Genomic DNA, 20,940 nt, shown 5'->3' with positions numbered 1-20,940 from the left:
TAAGAAATGGTAGAATAAATTTTTTTCTTACTTTGCTTGCTGCCTTGAAATAAGACAGGCTATCATGTCACTGAATCATGGAATGGTTTGGTTTGGAAGGGACATTAAAAATCATCTAGTTCCAGCCTCCCTACATGGGCAGTGACATAAGTTTGTGATACAATGCATTAGTACAGCACCTAATGGTCTTCTAAAACTGCAAAAGAATATAGCCACAAAAGTAGAAGGGAAAAAGAAAAATCTTATGACAAAGTAGCAGTTATCTAATTTCATTTTACCAGAAGGACTGCAAAGTTGTCAGTATACATGGCTTCCTTAGGGAGGATGTCAATACAGAGAAATTGATGATGAACATTGCAGTCCATACCTTGTTTCTTGTTACCTATAGGTAATTTATAACCCCAACCTATATAATGTGTTCTTGTAATTTAGATGCAAAATCTATGGTGTTTAAAAATTCCTTTATGCACAATGAAAAAACTGTAGTAAGAAACTGCCTAGTAGAAATAGCTTTGATTAGATTAAGACAAATTAAATCAATAGTGCTCCACCAGTGAGAAAACAAAAGCAGCGCCATATTTCACCTTAAAAAAGATAAAAATGAGGAAAATTCTGGCCACCAATGTCTGACTATGTAAAAGGGTAATGACAACTTGCTCACTATTCTTCTAGTCTCTGAAGGCTTACAATTAGCGTATGTGGCAGAAGTAAAAACTCTCATATAACTGCCTCTGGATGGTGACTATAAGTAGGCAGCCTTACATGTAATAGTACATCCATTTTAGGCCTTGTGTTAAAAACTCACTAATGCTGTGTTTGTTTCTTGTTCTCTGAAATAGGGAACAAAAGTTTCCTTATCTCCAAGGTAGAAATTGAAAAGAAGCTAAAACCTGTTAAAGATGTAAATTTTGGAGAAATATAAGTAAAATCCTGAAAGCATTATTTTAAAATATTTGTGACCAGCCAATATGCACTAGCAGGCACTTTCTGAAGCCTTAGAAGATGTCAGACTCACAGAATGCTTTGAGTTGGAAGGGACCTTAAAGACCATTTAGTTCCAACTCCCCTGCCATGGGCAGGGACACCTTCGGCTAGACCAGGTTGCTCAAAGCCCAATCCAGCCTGGCTTTGAACACTTCCAGGGAGGGGGCAGCCACATATTCCGTGGGCAACCTGCTCCCATGTCTTTATCACCCTCAAAGTAAAATTTTTCTAATATCTAATCTAAATCTACACTCTCTGGTTGAAACCATTACCCTTTGTCCTGTTGCTACATATCCTTGTAAGGGTCTCTCCCAAGTTTTCCTGTAGGACCCTGCAGGCTTTGAAAGGCAGCTATAAGGTCTCCCTGGAGCCTTCTCTTTTCCAAGTTTAACAACCACAACTCTCAGCTGGTCTTTATAGGAGAGGTTCTCCATCCAGTTTTGTTTGCACTAAACACTAAACTCAGAAATTAAAATCTTGCCGTGCTTCTGGAAACAATATAAACAGATAGAAAAAATGTCAAATAGGAAATAAATAAATATATGGAAAAAAATGCTAAAACCTCAGACCATGAAACCAAAAGCAGAAAAATAATGATCACAGATTCTATGATTAGTGTGATTGTGCAGAAACAATGTGAAGGACCGAGTGACTTCCTGAATATTTCCCATCTGTAATCTTGATGATTTACTTTATTTTTTCAGTCATAGCTTGTAATGTTTTTCCAAAGGCTTTTTTTTTTCCTGGAGTGAAAACTTTCATCTATAAAGTTTTACTTCGAAAGAAGGGATGCCAGAAAGGTTTGAAAGAAAGCATAGTCTTATTTCATGGTACAGTAAACTTTAATAATAATGATTCTTTCAAAAAGGAAGAATTTGATTTACAATTTTTCTGTGTGAGTTTACTCTTAATCAGAAGTGCTGTTCTTTTGATTCAATGTATTAAGCTGAACAAAAATTGATTCCAGGTTGAATCTATCAGTCCAAGCATCTCAAATGATGGGATTCTCTGCTTCAAACTCAGTCTCCCTTGGGAGTCATGCTAATCATGCAGTAATCCCACTGAAAAAAAAGAAATTTTTGTGTATTTTGTTAAGTGTAGCAGGGATAATATACCACTGAGGCATGAAAGGAGATGGGAAAGAGGCTGTGTAGTATATGTAATATTTTGTAAAATATGGAAATGAGAAACATACTGTAAGATCCTAAGAAACACCTGTGTGGTCAGTGCAGTTGTGCATCTAGCCCAGAACTCAAAGCAGCAAAAGGAGAGGCTTTTTAGGGATAGCATAGAAGCCTAACCACAGTCTGTTCCCTCTGACATCTCCAAGCATTCAGGGGTACTAAAGCCAAAGGATCCTCTAGTATCCACTTACAGCCATTTGGTTGTGAATTTGTCTCAACCCTTACCAAACCTTTTAATGAGAATTGTCTATCTATGTCACATTCTATTGTAACAAATTTAGAAGCACAGTGTCATCTGTTAAAAGACTTCATGTGTTTTAGTCTAAAATGCCACTAGGTGGTTAAAGTACCTTCTTTCTTCTTGAAGGCAGCCTCCAGTGAACCACAGTTCTGCTTTGAACTTAGCCCCCACTTTCAAAACGTTCCTTCTGAGTTTCCTCTCTTTCCTTTGTGTCTTTCTTCTATAAATTTAAAAAGTCCTTGCTTTCTCATATAGCAGTTTCTCCATTCCACTGATCACTTTTGTTGGCTTTCTGAATACATTCTACAATTCACCTTCTAGAATAGTAATTCCTTAAGTATCAGATTATGAACTTTAAAAAGTGACTCCTCACTTCTTCCTCAAACTGTGTTTCTCTGCTTTACCATCTCAAGGCTTCAAGCTTTCTAGATTACAGACTGCTATTTTAATCAACTTTTCACCACACTGTTATAATTATTGGTTTCCTTGTTAAAATTGGTTTCCCTTGTTAAAATTCAGCATAGATTTGAAGCCATTTCCTAGAGGAAGGCTAAATTAAAATCAGGAGAATATGATATTTGAGAAGTTTTAAAATATTCATACAAATTCTGGCTTTGAAAAAGCCTTGCATAGAAATAAACACTTTTTTTTTTTTAACTAATTAAGATTATGGAAAACTTTGAGATGTGGTTGAAACGCTAGCAGTCTTGAAGACTCTGCATGCAGGCATAGGCAGTTAACTGAAATCTAACTTTAAAGTATTACACCTGTAAAGTACACATAAAATTGGGTAAAGGTTCCTTACTTAGTAATTCCCAAGAGAATTTGTGTTGGAAATGACTTCCCAAGGCCATCTAGTACAGTCATCACTGACAGGAAGACCAGCTACATTAAGTAGTTCAGGAGAGTGTCCTGCTCCTGCCAAGATCTGAATATGTCTCCAAGGACACGGATTCCACAAGCCTTCCAGATTACTTATTCCAATAGTTAGCTGGCCTCATAGTGGGGTTTTCTCTGTCTAATCTTCCCTTAGTCTTTTTTCCAGCCCCTTTTTGTACATCAGGTTCTCCAAGTCCCTGGACTTCTTCATGACCTTTTACTGGACTTTTCTCACCCATGGCAATGACTTTACTGTGAGATCATAAATATAGACACAGTCCTTCAGATGCAATTTCACTAGTCATAAGTAGAAAAGTAATCACTTTCAGACTTGCTAACTATGCTCCTCCTGCTGCAGCCCAGGATGCTTTTTTGCTAAAAGGACACGATTGGCTCATGTTCTACTTGGTGAACTTCAGGACCCCAGGTCACTTCCTACAAAGCTGCTTTCCAACCAGTTGTCCATCAGGCTCTACTGGAGTTTGGAATTATTCTTCCAAAGATGTAGCACTGCCCAAGGTCTGAGATTAGGCTGATTTGCCCATAGTTATCTGAATCCTCCTCATTAAGATGGGGTTGCTTTTGCCTTGCTTCAGTCATCAGAAACCTCCCCTTATCACTATGTTTATTCAAATAGACAGCAGCCTCACAATTATGCCAGCCAACTCCCTCAGCATCTGTGGATGCATACCTTCAGGTCCCACATGCTTATGTATGCCTAATTTGTTTAAGTCCTTCCCTATTACTTTCCTCTGCCATGAATAATGTTTCAGTTCCCCAGGCTCTGCCTCTAGGCAGAGCAATCTAGGATTCACCAGAGGGTGAATTTATCAGTAAAGAGGCAGGGAAGTCACTAACAACCTCTTTCTTTTCCTTACCCTTTGTCACTACATACACAACATCATTCAAAAACGGACCTGTGTTTTCTTCATTGTTCTGCCACACCTGCTCAGCCTCCAGCATGTTGGAATGGACCATTACTGTGTTTCAGAAGGTTGTCCTGGGCTCCTTTGCTCAGGAGTAGAGATCTGGTCAAGCAGATTCCTCAAACAAAATGCTCTCTCTTAAAATTCAGGGCTGTGAGTCTGCTGTTTGTCTCTTCTCATAAGATATGCAACTCAGTCACTGGAGTCAAGGATTCTTTACAGACCTCAGTTTTTCTTATTTGTGAGCAACAAGCAAAGCAGAACATCTCCCATATCATCTAAGTATTTTCTTTCTCAACATTTGAGAAGTTTTCTGAGTTGCTTTTGCCTAACTCTATTAAACCACTGGGAAATACTGTACTTGTTAAAGTTGCACATGAGTATGAGTGGCTGTTGACACTTCTTCAAGGTATTTAAAGAAGGTTTCATTTACTTCCTCGTCTTGATCAGGTGCTCTATGACAGATGTCCACAACAACACGTGTGTGAGCTTGCCCACTAATCCTTACCTGTAAGTTCTTGACTGGCCCATCATTCATTCCAAAGCAAAATTCAGTGTCTGAGGCTCTCCTTTGCACAGAGTGAAATCCCTCCTTCTCACACTCTCAGTTTGTCTTTCCTAAGGATCCAGTATCCTTTCACTGCAACACTCTGTTAATGTTGGCTATTTCATCATGTTTCTCTGAACTCCATGAGATAATTGCTGTGCAACTTCACATACACTTTTAATTCCTCACGTGTTTATCACATATTGTATGCATTTGGGCTACATATCTCTCACCAGTATTACTCTTCTTCAGGGAGGGTCCTAGAAGCTAAAGATCTGCCTGCAATACCATCCACACAGCCAAGCTTTCAGCTGCTCAAACCTACCTAAGCCTTTGACATTCATTGAAAAGACTGAGGACAACACCACATGGCTCCACAAGCTCTTATTTACTTTTCCTAGTGCTCTTTATTTTGTTCCAGGTCTCCCTTGGTAGTACTGTTGGTTTCTATTGGGATGGGTGGTAGAAGTTTGAGGGTGAGATGAACACCAGCATTTTTCCCAAAAGATCTGAAATCCAAGCCCCTGGTGAGCAATAAAACTTCCAAGAAGTGATGGCAGGTAGGCAGGTGGGTTTCGCCATCTCCTGAAGCAGGAAATATCTTTTGTTACCCGTCACTTATGCATTCTGCAGGCAGTTGGTTTGAGTTCCACTGGCTTCAGTCCCTTCTCTGATAGATATGATTTGTCCTCATCTATTCTCAGGTCACTGTGCCTGTTCAGTGTGCAGACAGGTGTGCAGACAAAGAAAGAACATTCCTTCTGTTGCTACAGTTATAAGTTTCTGGCATCCCTCATCTTGGGAATCTCCATTCACTACTCCTTTAAGCATAATCTCTTTCCTTGCATCATGTGGCTCAGACTTTTGCCTGTACAGGGGGTGTGGAAAGTAGCTAAGGAAAAGGAAGTAGCTAAGAGAAGCTAAACCTTCCAGATACTGTTCCTCACCAGATGTTGCAGCCTGCTAGAAGATGTTGCTCAAAAAGGAAGATCCCAGAAAATGCTTCCTGCAGTTCATTGGGTAAGCCTGGAAACTGCTGCAACAACTGGTAAGTCTGTGTTAGCAGCTTTGTTATCTGTGCTCATAGTCCATATAATACAGAATTATTATAAATAATTTGTCTTCTTTTATTTATAACCCCCCCCTTGCTTTCTTTCAAATCCATTACATGCATGCATAACCTCATACCTTCCTAGAATAAATACCATTTACATCATTCATCTTGATCCTGTACTTTGTAGATGTGTTGATTCTTCACAAAGACTATCTAACAAGTATTTAAAAATATAAATGAAAGTGTATATAGCCTGAGCATTTATATAGGTACTTCTTACATCATTTTAATAATAGTTCCATGCATATGGTCTCACTTTTAAGTCCTGCAAAGAGGGTAGATGTTTTTATGCTAATTGTTGTGTTTGTGATTGCACAAAGCAAAATATTCTTTGAAAAAATGATTACTGATTGAAAAAAGGTTTACTGATTTAAAAAGGAAAACTAACCTATTACATCAACATATCAGAGTCCAGTCTTAACAAATAGGCCATAGTATTAATAATAATAAGAGTTAAAAAAAATACAAAAAAGTAGATATTCTGCATCCTGAAAAGCAATTGGGAACCTCTCAGGTTTTGAAAGAAGCTGTATGTAAATGTATGTACATATATAATACACACATCCATAAAGTTCTATATGTACTAATACCCCTATGTATTTATATAACCAAATTATTTTAAAGCACATGCACCATGATTTAGTGGCAGTTCTGGCCTTGAGTACTATTTCTATGTTTCATAGTTCAATAACTTTCAAGATGCATTAGACTTTAAATAGCTTGTATACATTTTAAAATCTTGCATAAAATTATATATAATTCTTAAAGGGATATAATAATTTTAGCTGCTTCTTTTTCATACCTGTTTAAAGGAAATATTTCTTTTCAAATATAGGCTTGCTCCTTTTATCATTGCATTCCTAACTTTTCATTAAACCTTGTTCTATCATGCCATGTATGTGACATAATAGAATCATAGAATCATGATTGTTGGAAAGGACCTTCAAGACTGAGTCCAGCCATCAGTCCTACACCTCCTTAACCAGTAAATCATCTCCTGAAGTGCCACATTTACTTGGATTTTTAATACTCCCAGGGATGGTGACTCCACCACCTCCCTGTGCAACCTGTTCTAATGCTTCACCATTCTTTCAGTGAAGAAATTTTTCCTAGTATCTAATCTGAACTTCCCCTGGTGCAATTTGAACCCATTACCTCTTGTCCTAGCACTAGTCACTGGGGAGAAGAGGCCAACATCCACCCCACCACAGTCTCCTTTCAGGTAGTTGTAGAGGGCAATAAGGTCTCCCCTCATCCTCCTCTTCTCCAGGCTGAACAGCCCCAGCTCCTTCAGCCTCTCCTTGTAAGACCTGTTCTCCAGACCCCTAATCATCCTATTTCCCTCCTCTGCACCTTCTCCAGCACCTCAATGTCCTGCAGCACCCAAAACTGCCCACAGTTCTGCAGCCTCACAATAAAGATGGCCAGAAAAAAACCAAACAACAGTTATACTACACAAATATGATATATTTAAATTAGATGGTTATAGTAAAAGATATTACATTTCTATGTATAGAAGCTGGTCTGTAGCACCAATTTATAGAGTCAAAAGCACACTAAAGCATGTATGTTCATACATTTGTAACTGCATATTTGATAAAGGTTATTTATGCTATATGAGGACAGAAAAGTTGGCCTGGTATGGATTATTAAAAGCTTCTCTCATCACTGCAAGAAACCCTTGTATAAATCCTGTATAAATCCTCATTTTCTTCTTCAGTGTATAATAAGAAATATAAAAATCAGCAACTGCTAGTAGAAAAAAGGAAATAAAATCATTCTACATTCATGGGAGGAAGAAATTTAATTTTTGCAAAGATATAAAAATTCACAATTCCTCAAAGATTCTGGGGTGAATACCATTGACAGTGTTGGTTGATCACTAACACTTCTGACCAGATTGCAAGGCAGGACTTCAGGTGCACAAGCTATGTTTTGCAAACAGATTCTGCTGACACCAGCAGCATAAGAACTACAGCGTAGGCTTAAAGAATACCCACTTAGTCCTTCTCACTTTTCAAGCAAAATAAATTACTACATAGTTGTGTGCTTATGAAAAACTGTATTTCTTTCTTGAATATTACAGAACATTTCTCAACTAAATATCACCTGACTTCTTACCTGGCAAACAGCTACAGTAAAATTCACCAGTCAGATCATGGCAATGGCCTCCATTTTTGCAAGGCTTGAAGGAACATTCATCAATAGCAGTGGAACAGTTTTTGTCTGACAGAAAAGAAAATTAAACATTAGAACCATAAATCATGCTAGGTTTGGGAAAGCAGAAAAGCTACTTCACAGTACAAGTGACAACTGCATAGTTTAACTTTTCCAGGTTGGAATCACGATTTTATTTCTGCTTGATGGCTTTAATACTGGACATATTAATAGATCATTGCTGATACTTAACAAACATATTTTAAAGTAATAAGTATGAGCTACGTTTGCAAGTATATTCTTTGTGTATTCTAGCAATACAACTCAAAATTGTAATTACTAGAATTATTTGCCACAATTTTAAAACTATTTCAGAGGTTTAATAACCTCAGACACAATAATAAGAAAAATATTTCTCAAGATCACTTCCAAGTTTAGAAGAATAGAGCCACATCTCATATCCCAAAGGAAAACCACAAATTCATTCACATTTTTAATTTAAAGAGATTTCATTGAGACGGAACTCAGATTAAATCATAAACAACTAAAATGTAGGACAACACACAGAAGACATAGAGGAGACTATTTAGAAGATAATATAATAGGCCACTTATGAAAACATCTCATTCAGAATATGAAAGAAAATGCACAGTCTCTCATCTCTCTATTGTGCACTGCATTAATTTAGAGCAAACTGTAGCCTGATACAAATTATACTGGGATATTTCTGATCCAAAATTGATTGAAAATCAAGGGATGACTATGGAGATTAAGAGCTCCTGTGAATACCAGTGACAGAAGAAGACTGTAGCTGTCACTGAAGTGAGTAAGCCAAATGGTTGTTGGTATTCTACCCAGAAAGTAATGGAAAGCAACACTTTGGAAAGTAATCATCATTAAAGAATATAAAGATTTAGGTGTTGTTTTGTGGTTTTTTTTGGTATTGGCAATTTTTTTATTCAATAGTGGGAAAGACAATGCCAAACAAAGATTTTCTGGTATTTGATTATAAGTAAAAGGGAAAAGTAATCTCTGAACATAAAGAAAGGAATGTGAAGAACTTGGGTGAGATCAATCAGGATCCATGTGGAAGGAGAGGCATACAACATAAAACCAAAGGAATTTAGAAAAGTTGCAAAGAATGCAGAAAATAAATCATGTGAAACCTGATGAGAAACTGAACAAAAATAAAAAGATAATTAAGAAATTTACTTCTTTGTTTACATACAACAGGAGAAAAAATATTTTTGTGGGAAAAAAGACACTGGATATTAGGAGACCAATTTGTCTCTTCCTATTTTTCAAAGGATGAAACCGTATAATTAAAAAAAAAAAAAAAGTCAGATTGCTAAAGATAGCCTAAGAAGCACAGCATAAATACATAGGTATTACATCAGACCAGCAGATGTATCTATCATGGGATGGCAGGGTAATGAGAAATCATTCCGTAAGTACTTCAACATTAAAGATGAAGGAAAGATATGGTTTGCCATCCAGTGCAGGATGGCTACTCATAATGGTGATCATGTCAATTTTTTCAATGCTTCTTTTGCTTCAGTCATCAGTAAAAAGGTCAGCTGCAATCAGATCATTACTGTAACTGATAACTATGATTAAAGGGCAAAATTTCAGTGTTGAATGAGAAACCAAGCTGAAGAGCTGTCAGATGAGTTAGATGTTCAGATAGGCTGAGAGAAATCTTGAGGGTCATTTTCCTAACCCTTGGGTGCTTCAAGAGCTGACTGATAAAAACTTAATAGTTCTCTTTGTGAACTTGTGGAAGACTGGTAAAGTACCAGAAAACTCAATAAAATCAGCCTTTAAAAAGGAGTAAAAGACAGAGCCCTGAAATTACAGACCCATTTGTGTAATTTCAGTTCCTGAGGGAAATATAGGAAAAAGTTACTGAACTGATTACTTGTGAGAGCCTATAAAGATAAAATAATTTATTATAAATGAGACTTACATAAACAAACCAATTCCCTTTTGCACCACAGTTACAGGCCTTGTGGATTTAAAAAAAAAAAAAAAAAGTCATATGCCTTGACTTCTGTAATGTTTTTGCTGCTATCTAGTGCAAAATTGTAATAATTGGGCTAGATATGAACTACAAGAGAATATTATAAGTATTGGGAAGTGTTGGAAAGGCATATTCCTGCATTAGTTATCAGTTTTTGGGTTTGCTGCCAAAATGGATGAATGAGATGCACAGATTTTGAAAGAGGTCGAGTGTCCATCTAGTTCTGCTCAATTTTTTCAACAACAATCTGGATGGCAACACAAAAAAGTGCATTAGAGGACATGATTAAAATTTTTCATACATTTTGCAATGTTTGAGATAAAGTTTTAAGTAATGAATATTATCCAATGTGAACAAGTAGAAGATATCATAATACAGCAAATCAGGAGGTAGGATCAAAATCTGGAATTTTCTTCCAAATCGGATAGTGTGCTGGGGTATACAAAAAGAAACATGGCCAGTTAGAAGCATTAAGTAATCCTTCCATTCTTATCAAGCTGCATTTGGAGTGCTTTGCACTGTGCATTGACCTGGATTCAGGAAATTTCTGGACCAAATGAAGACAGTCCAGACAAGCAAGACAAGAATGACAAAGAACTTGAAAGCATTACATCTTAGGAAAAACAAAACGAATGGGGCTGTAAATCCTAACAAAGGAACATTTGAATAGAAATTTGAAATAGAAACAGTCATAAAATAAGAAAAGGCTCTTGCAAATATATTTGGTTCTCCAAGTTCATAGCGGACAGGATAAGTAGTAATGCATTTAAACTACAGTAAAAGATTAGATGTTAAAGAACTTACAATGCTTAGTGTAATAACACACTGGAAAGAGTCTCTTGGGAAAATAAGAAATGGTGTTGGACTTCATTAAGTTGGGATAAACATGTCAGGAATGGCACAGTATAGTATATGTGTTCTGCCTCGGTAGGATAAAGGAGGATGTGGGTGCCAAAACTGGTCATGTAAGAAAGGACCAAGAGTCATTCATATCAAAAAGCATAGAAAATTTAAAATAGGATAGGAAAGGTCTTAAGTTCTTAACGTGTGGTAACAGAGCACTGTTTTCGCACTGTGGAACCTACTGCTTCTGTCAAAATCCGTATCTCTGCCTCTCTTGGAAAACATTTCTGTATCAGGTAAGACAGAGGTGAGTCAAGCATGCAGCACTTAATAGAGGACACTGAGGATGTAGTAAAAATATTATAGGACAATTATAATAGGTCATAAAATATTGAGGACAGTCCGACATTGGAATGGCCTCCCAGGGTAAGTGCTAGGTTCCCTCACTTTGGAAAGTTTTAAGTCTCAGCTCCACAGGATGATGAGACATATCATACAAACAATATTAGAAGGCTTGGGCCGGATGATCCTGGACATTCTATGATTCTATCATTACCACAAGCAGGAAGAAGAAAAAAATATTATTCATGCATACCATAAATGGATGTGGTTAAAATACAGACGGAGAGGTGGAAAGTCCTACAAAGAGGGAAGTACAACTTTCAGCACATGCAACCCATTTTTATGCCTCAATTCTTTCTCATGAGAAAATTGTGAGGATTAAAATGAGCCACTTCATACTTCCCTGAGCATATTTTTCCATAGGTGAATATAAAAAAACCCTTGCTCTGTTATTTCAACTCTGACTTTTAAACTCTGCATTTCCACTCTTGCTTCCCTTCTTGTATCTTCATGCTACCGGACAAGCAGATGCACTAAGTGATATCTTGTGATAACTTTTGTTTAGTTCAGCAGCTTATTTTTAAGTGTACTGCAAGTCCCTTCTGGTCACTTGCAGCTGCCTGATACAAGCAAGGAAAAAGATATGTAGGTTATAGCTACTGAACTGTAGCTCAATTGTATGTGAGGAAACAAAAAAGTGGCCTGAAAAGAAATGCTGAGGACCTTTGCATATGATTGCTATTGCAGTGCTGTGACCAAAAAAAAAAAAAAAAAATAATCTCAAATGTATTTAAAGAACCAAGAAAAACTATTGATGTGTAAAATACCTCTGCATAAAACATTGACTGAAATTGTCCATATTTACAAGTATGTGGGAAAGATGCAGGAAAAGCTACACAATTTATTCAACAACCAAAGAAAGCATGCTGCCGGCAAAAGTTTAAAGAGCTCCATCTGTTTCATTTAGAACAAACAAAAACAAGAAGTGACTTGGTTACAGTGTATTAGTGTCTTTACAAAGAGAAAATACTTGAGTAGTAAGAGGCTTTTTCATTTTGTGTAGAAAGAGTAATAAGACTCAATAGCTCAGAGTTGAAGAAAAAAAAAAAAAGTAATTTAAACTTCTAAATCTGGTTGTGGTTTCTACTAGGAAAAAATGCCAATGGAGTTCTGGCTTCTTCTCTTCATGCATTCAAATCAGGATTGAACATTTTTGGATTCAGAGTGTGCTTTAATCAAAACTCAGTAATTAGGTTCAGTACAAAGTGGATAATAGGCAACATTTTCTGCCTTCTGGTATGCAGACCTAATGGAGTACATACAACCAGTAATCTACAGGTTGTTAGAAGAATTCCATAATAAAGTCAATCATTCTGTAGCCTTCTGTGGATCTTTCCTGGGAAAACATCGAGACAGTTTTCTGAAAGCCAGATGATGACAACAGCCTACCTCAAGGCAGCTGGGCCCTGTGGCATCATTGCCAATATGTGTAACATGCATATCCTGTTCTTTCTTGGAGGTCCTGCAGATTGTTAGGAAAAGTGGCTGTTACCAGAGCCAATAATCTATACAGTCCTGTTGCTTGCAAAAGTGCCTGCAAAATCCTGACTTCAAAAGTGCCAGTGGGGTGACAAAAAAAATCTTATTCAAGTTTTATAAACTACTTTAAAAATATCACTTCTTTTTTAGCATTTTTTCCCTTCTGCTTCAGGACTCAGATCTGAGGGAAGCCAGTAGTTTCTTGCTGACCTACAAGTGATGTGAGTGAAGCTGTGGGATTATGGTCCCATTATCACCCTGTATCTCAGTACCTATGGGACTGTGATTGTTAGCATCAGGCTACAGGTTTGATGTTACACTAACACCAGAGGCCCCAGGACCTCTCTAGTGTCCAAGTGGATCTTCCCTCATTTGTTTCACTTCACTTTTCTTTAGTTTTGTATGATTGCACCACAGCGTGCTTATTGTTAATAAGATTAATACAGGACTAACAAATAATTACTCTGCCTAGAATGAACTAATTATGACCCTAGAGTAAGACAGCAGTGTCAAGGAGTACAGGGGAGAGTCCTTTGTCCAAGATCAATGAATTGATGGATTTTTTTCAGAAGAGGAGTTGTTCACTATAAAAAAACCTAGAGAAATCCATTCTCACATAAGACCCCCCTTCTGATTCTCATATTCATTAACACAATACCTGGCAAGGGTGGAACATGTGCACTGGGGAAGTTGTCTGGAGGCAGATTGCCTTGTGTCAGAGTTTATTCACTGATCGCTCACATCATAACAGAAAATTTAATCCTAGCAGGTTAACTGAGGCAGTTGTATTTTAAAAATCTTGATGCAGTAGGAAGTTCTGTCTAGATATTATGTTATTTTTGTAGATTAATTCAGATGTAAAAAGTAAAACTTGTGCTCACTGTGCTGGCATATTACTGTTCATACTGTTCATTACTGTTGTGGATGCCCCTTCCCTGGCAGTGTTCTAGGCCAGGTCGGATGGGGCCTTGAGCAACCTGGTCTAGGGAGAGGTGTCCCTGCCCATGCTGGGGGGCTGGAACCAGATGATCTTTAAGCTTCCTTCCAACTCAAACCTATGATTCTATGATCCATCACCTTAACTCTTTACAATATAAATAGAAAACCTATGAAAGGAAAAGACAAAAGAGAAATGTTTTGCATAAAAAGTATGGAGTTAAGGAAAAAAATGGCTAATTTCCCACAGTAACTCATGAAGACCAAGAATTTCAACCATATTTTCCAGAGTCTTCTATATGTGCTTTCATCACTGCCATGAGCTTTTCTAGGCATGATGGCTTTTCATTTTTTATTTGATAAGGGCCTCCCAGCAACCAACAACATTTTTAAAATTAAAAACAAGTCTGTTCATTTTTTGCTGTTATCGTACAATTTATCAAAAATAAATAAAATAGGTAGTCATGTCCAGAAAAATATTAATGGATGCTATATGTGCAGTATATTATGCATGACAATTGGCATCACTTTTGAATACCCATCATTATATCTAAACTAAAGGGGATAAACTGAAATAATCTCATAAGGCCTCCACTGAAGCAATGACAAAGTAGATAACGTATCAGCTAATTATATTTTTGATTGAAGAACTAAATTATCTTTTTTTTCAGAAGGTTCCAACTGTTACTCTTTACCTTTTCAAGAAATCATATTTAGTATTTGCATATGAACACTATTGAAGAAATGTCCTGTTTGATTTCTCACCCCAAAAAACAAATTTTGCTGATTTTTTAGATGACTGGAAAAAACATCACTATTGAACTATAACTGATTTGTTTTTCTTTCATGCAATTCAATAGTTTTTCGTATTACTTTCTCAATTTTTTATGTGATATAATTTGCAGCATGATGAAATTTAAATAGAGTTCTGCACTCTACTGATCTTTTTTTTTTCCCACTCAAGAGTTCTAACCCAAATTCCTTCCAGGGGAAGCAGGTACACTTACATATCACAAGTGGTGATAAACATCCTCTAACAGCCACAGAAACACATACTGAATACATTTCCATGTATGCTTAATGAGTGTTAATTTCCCAGCATGTTAAATTTGCACATCCAACTGGGATGGATGGGATGTGGGAAGCCTGCCCTCAACAGCCTGCCTCCTGGAGTATTTCTGAAAAAGAGCAGCCCATTACCACTGCTGAGAAGAGGGAAAGGCAACTTTTCCCTCTCATGCTGCCATGGGACCAATACTGATATTTCTGCTCACCAGGAGCCAAAGGAACCACCCATCCCTGTTCAGTCTTCAGCTTCTATGTTTTGGGTTTGTTTGAAAAATGTTAGCATTAGTTATATTAGTTAATGTTAGCATTAGTACTCTGACTAGAGATATATGCATGCTGTTTATATGAACCTGGCAATTAGGGGACATCAGAGTAAATAGATGGCTTTTTGGTTGCTTCTGTAAGGGCCATTGATGTGGAATCTGATGTATGATGGAAGAAAGACTAAGTACCTGTGACTAACTAAAGATGGGAAAGCACCAATAAATTTCCCAGGCCAATTCTTTCCTTTGAAGTGTTGAGGACAGAACTAGAGACGATCAGAGGGGAATGCAAGATAGAGTGACTTAGGGGTTTTAAACTGTGCAATGGCCCAGACATTAACATCCAAATCAGCCAAAAGCCGCCTAAAATAGAAGAGCCTTTGCAGGCTTGCTGGAAACAAAGCTTAGAAAATCTTTGAAAAGAATGTAAAGGAAAAGACTTTTTAAAGCACAAGAAAAGGTGTCTTCTCATGTTAGAGTGAATTGAACTAGAAGACACCACACATCTTTTTATATTTTGGATTTTCAAATGGTCAGTGTTGCACTTCTTTAGGCCACAATACCTACTACAGGATTCCTAAAGCTTGTTGCATGAAACATGCCATAGGAAATTATACAGATTCAATCTTCAAAAAGCATATTAAAAGTCTTCCAAATTTATTCAGTCTGCTGTGTAAAACCTCACAACTTATTTAAGTCAACATATGAAAGGTAGTAGTATTTGACTGTTGGTTCATCCTGCTGTATAATGATAAACATGAATGAGACACAAACAAAACCTAAAACAAGGATTGTGTTACACATAGAGAATTCATATAGACCGTGACATAAGTGAGAAAGTCAGATTAAGAATCTCATGCATACAAACTGCAACAAAATTCAGTGTGAAGTACTAAAGTAAAAATCATTTTGGAATAATTTTTTGGACCCAGGGTTCACTGGTGTCACATTAATAGCATAGGAATACATTCTACAGTCATGTACATGTGCACAGTTTAAAAATCTATATAATTAATAAAGACTTCTAAAATATGACATATATAAATGGTTTAAAATGGACAAAATATAATCCTATTACTTATCGGAAATGAAAAATAAATGCCTTCTCATCCCAGAATACTGACATCCAAAACTCTTGAGTTTCAGGGACTTACACAACTAGACGAAATCCACTCAAATAATGAAAACTGTCAGTAACCAACATCTCATAAAATTGCCTCGTCCTTCTACACTACTGGTGAATTACATACCAGCCCACCTGACTGATGCTTTGATTCAAGGTATTTTATTACTTAAAGTACTAAACAGGTCCTACTGTTCAAAGTTATAATTCCCTAGTTCACCTATCTTCAGGTTCTGATAATGCTCAGGATGTGCTGTGGAAGTCTTTTCAAATTTTTGAGGCCTGTCCTGTTAAGATCTGGACTTCCTTTACCTATCTCAACTGCCAGATGTTCTTGAAGCTCCTCTAATTGATAAAATCGAACAGAACGTCGTGGGGGAAGGAGGTGGCTGTGTCACAATCTGTCAATTTTTTCAGTAGTTCTTTCATATGGGATAGTTACCGTGATCCTGTGTATGCTGACTACCACAAGAGGGCATTTGAGAGCAAGCTTTGATGTAAGACGGAGGGAGAGAAAATTCTTTCTTTTTTCTCAGGAGCTTCTCTCTGTCCGCCGACCTTGCTCAGAGTAAAGGAAGCTCCATGCAGCAGGTTGCCAGGCTGCTAGCATTCAGGTGCTTACTCTTTTAAGGCAAATCTGCACTTGGGAGCAGAAGCTGTAAGACTCCCTGATCCTCTTAGGACTTTCTCAGCTGTTTTGGATGTTCATGTCTTGCTGGTGTTCACCAGCAGGAGAGCTGCTCTCTCCATCCAGGCCTATTTTCTGCCGTATGCATAGATAGTGCTGCCCCTTCCTGACTTTTCCCACGGAAAGAACAAGCTCCACCACCTGTGGAGGACCACAGCCAAAGTCCTTGGAAGAGGAAGCTGTTTCCCTCCTGTCCACTGCTGCCTTTCCAGCAGAGTGTTCATGTACAAGGCATGCAACACCAAATCAGAGAGATGCCACCCACCATGGAGCTAGTAAATAGCAAGAAGAGCAAACAGCTAAGCTTAAGACAGTTTTTATACTGGACCAGCTCAGGTGGAAAGCATTTTAGCATGCTAGGAAAACGAAGAAGCTTGGAAAAAAAAAAAAAAATTGAATTTTTTTAATTTTCACTTCCTTGATCAAGTTTCATCAGAAAAACACAAGACATGATCAACAAAGAGTTAGCAGATCTGTTGAGGAACTTTTTAACTTGTGCCTCCATGTTCATATTGTAAATACAATTTCTGTCCCCCATCAAGAGGAACTGCCTTCCTGGCAGTTCAGGGGCTCTGCCTCACCATGATCTGGGCATCTGAGGTTACCCTTGTGCTGAGGCTGAGTGGCTGCTGCCTGCCCTACCCTAGCTGCTGCTCCTGGGGTAGCCTCTCTGGGGAAGGAGTGACCCCCTCAGTTACTGCTTGACAAACCATAGCACTTTGTGTGCCTGGAGCTGGGGACTACTGCCAGACTAGTTAGCAGTGCAGGAGAAGGATAAAGGCTGCGTGAGAGTATGTACAAAAATAACCCAAACTGGACCTCAGATTAAGGAGGAAGAAATCCCCACCAGGAATATCATCTCAGGATTCTACTATATCAGGCTCAGAACTCTAATCATTAAAGCCCAAACTTCCCCACTCCTTCTTTAGAAGACAGAAACCATCACATGCAGGATGCAGAGAGACACTGGAAAACTGAACATAGCACCAAAGGAAATGTGTAGCTATTAATGATTTTTCTGGTATAACAATTTTGACTGTGCTATTAATGGCACTTTTCTGTATTCATTGTATAGTATGGATTTCTACACTGCTTAAATATTAAGTGGATAAAAATGAAATTAATTTATATACACTATGTTTTCCTTTGCTCTTAAAAAGGTTTTGAGTGTATCACTGTTATTGTGGCAATGTCTTCTTGAGTCACTTACATCAGTCTTAAAACTCAGAAGGACATGGAACATTCTTTCACCTCTGTTTGCTTTTCTTAGAAACTTAAATATCTAGTGCTTTGCATCAAAGACTGTTTCTAGGGAGGCTGAAGGAATTGCTGAAAGGCATGTAGCGAGCAGACCTAATGACATCCACAATGTCTGACTGAGCATTTATTTTACAAATAGCATGAGCGCAGCTGAAAATATTTAGTGTAGTCAGGAGGATCCTTATCCCTACTGCCAATTCCAGTCAGTAGACTGGTTGATTTGTTTTCTTGAGGGATCTGTCGTGTCTCACAAAATATGCCAATATGAAGTCAAGGTCAATAGCAAATTCATGATGAGAAGACTCTCATACAAGAAATGCAGGACAAAATAGAGCCTTTTCATAATGGCCTACTATGCAGTAATATTAACTTCTGTGAATCCAACATAAGTCTCAAGATACCCATTAAAATCTGCCCATACCTCACTGATAATTGTTTTAATGTTGACAGATCTTGACTCATTTTTGTCTTGGAATGAACTGATGCATCATTGGCAAACTGTTTGCATTAGTATGAATCTAGGATAAAGTGTTTCTAAGGAGAACATACCCTGTTTCAGGATGCCTTTGTCACACCCACCCATTAGTTTACCGTTCTGGTTTTGTACTGTGGATTCCACCATATGCAAATAGTGTTGCTGTATTTTCAAAGGAACAGCGTTTCCTGCTTTTTCCTAGTTCAATCTGCCTGTTTGCAGCCTACTACAGAAAAGTTAGATGTTTTCCATTTTGATTCTTGCAACACACCACCACATTTTAAAGCTTCTTTAAAATTATTGCCTTAAAATGCTTCTATTTATATGAACAAATTCTTTGTAATCACCTCCCATATTTTCAGGATTGACGCAAAACAGGCATATACCACGCAAACTCATTACAGCAAAGCCAGTTATCCAAGAAAGAAGGAAAGGAGAATATGATCTTGTAGGAAATAGAGCACATCTCAGTTTTGTAATGCTGAATAATATAAGAATATGTTAGAACTGATGAAACAAAATTGCAGATGTCTTTGGGAAATGCAACTATTATGACTTCCACAGATACCATATCTCCATCTATCATCTTACACTCCTTACGTCTCATCTGCCTATTTTTAACCCTTGACAAAATATGTGTAAAGTGCTCCTAAAATGGATGTCACTGGTGTTACTGGTAAATGTAAAACTAGTAAATGGAGTAACTAGTAAATGTAAAACCAGTTAAATGTAAAACTAGTAAATGTAAAACTAGTTTTAACTTAATTTTGCCTCCTCATCCTTTACTGCTTGGCTTGCTTCTTTAACCTTTCTTTACTCCATAATAGTTCTCTTTTTTTTTTTTTTTTTTTTTAATAACATTTTATTACAACATCCACTAACTGTGTATGATTTCTCAGACTGCCACTTCTTGTCGCCCTGTTACTGCTTATGACTAATGCTGCTCCATTTGCCTTTCTGAAATAAGCAGCTGAAAGTCAGTGTATTTCAGTCCCTGACATCACAACGTATTAGTTGTTAGGATGACATATTTTTGAGACAGATTTATTGATTTCCCCATGATCCTGTTAGCTCCTTCTGGCAGAAAGCAGGGCCATGAAGACTGCTTCTGTTTTAATAGCTATTTTCTTAAATCTGTTAGACACACAAATAATTGTGCAGTTTACAAGTTATTTATCATAAGGGTCTGATGGTATCTTTCTTGAAGAGAGTGAAGTGTCCTATTGCTGAAATTGTATTCTCATTTCTATCTCAATCAAATATAGCTGTGATACTATCCTATGAAGCCAAAGAACAACAGCTACAGCTATTATTGCTGACCTGTTTTTCATAGACTTGGTGATTTTCAAACACTTTCCTAGGCAAAATCCAGTTTTGCTTTCCATCAATTAAGCAAATGGAATACATTTTGCTTTCAATTTTAATCATATTAGTAGGGAAATTAAAGCAGATTATTAATATTACAGAATGCTGAGTTGAATGCATTTTTATTAATGGTAAAACACTGAACAAAAGGCAATTAAAGAATTTTTTTTCATTTCAGAAATGGAAATAAATTGTTTAACTATTTAATGTTTTTTTTCCAGAGTTAAAATACATCTTACCAGTGAATCCTGGTGGACAAACACACCTGTAGTCTGCAACCAGGTCTAAACAAGTTGAATTGCTTTTACAGAAACCATAAGTGCACTCATCAAAGTTGATTTCACAGTTCAGACCTTCAAATCCTTAGTTGGAAAAAAACAAAGAACTTGTATTATTCGGTTATATCTGTACCTTTTCTTCTAAAACACGTCTCTCCCTTTTTCTAAAAAACAGATTTTTTTTTCAATTTACTCTTGTAATAAAATTATCTGAAAGTCTTATTGAAAGATCTTTCTAAAAGCTCTTTCTGCTCTTTCATTAACAGGAAAATAAATTTGGCCAGCAAATATATTTTTAAAGGAGCTAATTACTGAAAGAAAAAAATATAGGATTCAGTATTTTCATCAATCTAGTTGAACTTTTTGTTTATCAGAGACTTAAGAATCTATATTTCTTCTGCCATTTTGAGAACATCACAGACAAAGATAAGTGCTGCTGCTCTTTGGACATTTGATTATAACTTTAAAAATCGCCTCTCAAATAGTTACTCCTCTGCTTTTTCTCTATTTGTTTCTTATGTCATAGTGACTTCTAGAAAACTCAGAAGTCCAGAAGTGGGGCTTTTTTGTACTTGGAATTGCCAGAGAATCTCCACTCCAGTATCTGACATTTTACCCTCTTGTAAATGTATTCTAATTCATGGTCATGCCACCAAATGACTGTCATTAGTGCTGCCACAGGCCATGGCTGCAGGAAGACCATGACTA

The 20,940-nt window shown here is 37.1% G+C and overlaps 1 protein-coding gene across 1 annotated transcript in view; it reads right to left on the bottom strand.

The window, feature by feature from the left end:
- Nucleotides 1–20,940, bottom strand: part of EYS (eyes shut homolog) — a 709,634-nt gene that overhangs the window by 510,626 nt on the left and 178,068 nt on the right. Inside the window, exons 12-13 of the mRNA XM_030447573.1 lie at nucleotides 20,194–20,316; nucleotides 7,997–8,101 (exon numbers count right to left, since the gene is read on the bottom strand). Of these exons, the coding sequence (XP_030303433.1) occupies nucleotides 7,997–8,101; nucleotides 20,194–20,316 (228 nt within the window). The remainder of the gene's footprint in view (nucleotides 1–7,996; nucleotides 8,102–20,193; nucleotides 20,317–20,940) is intronic.

This window comes from Calypte anna, chromosome 3 (assembly GCF_003957555.1).
Source record: "Calypte anna isolate BGI_N300 chromosome 3, bCalAnn1_v1.p, whole genome shotgun sequence".
Classification (NCBI taxonomy): Eukaryota; Metazoa; Chordata; class Aves; order Apodiformes; family Trochilidae; genus Calypte; species Calypte anna.
Note: the sequence above shows the minus strand (reverse complement) of the source record. Positions and strands in the feature narration are given on the sequence as shown.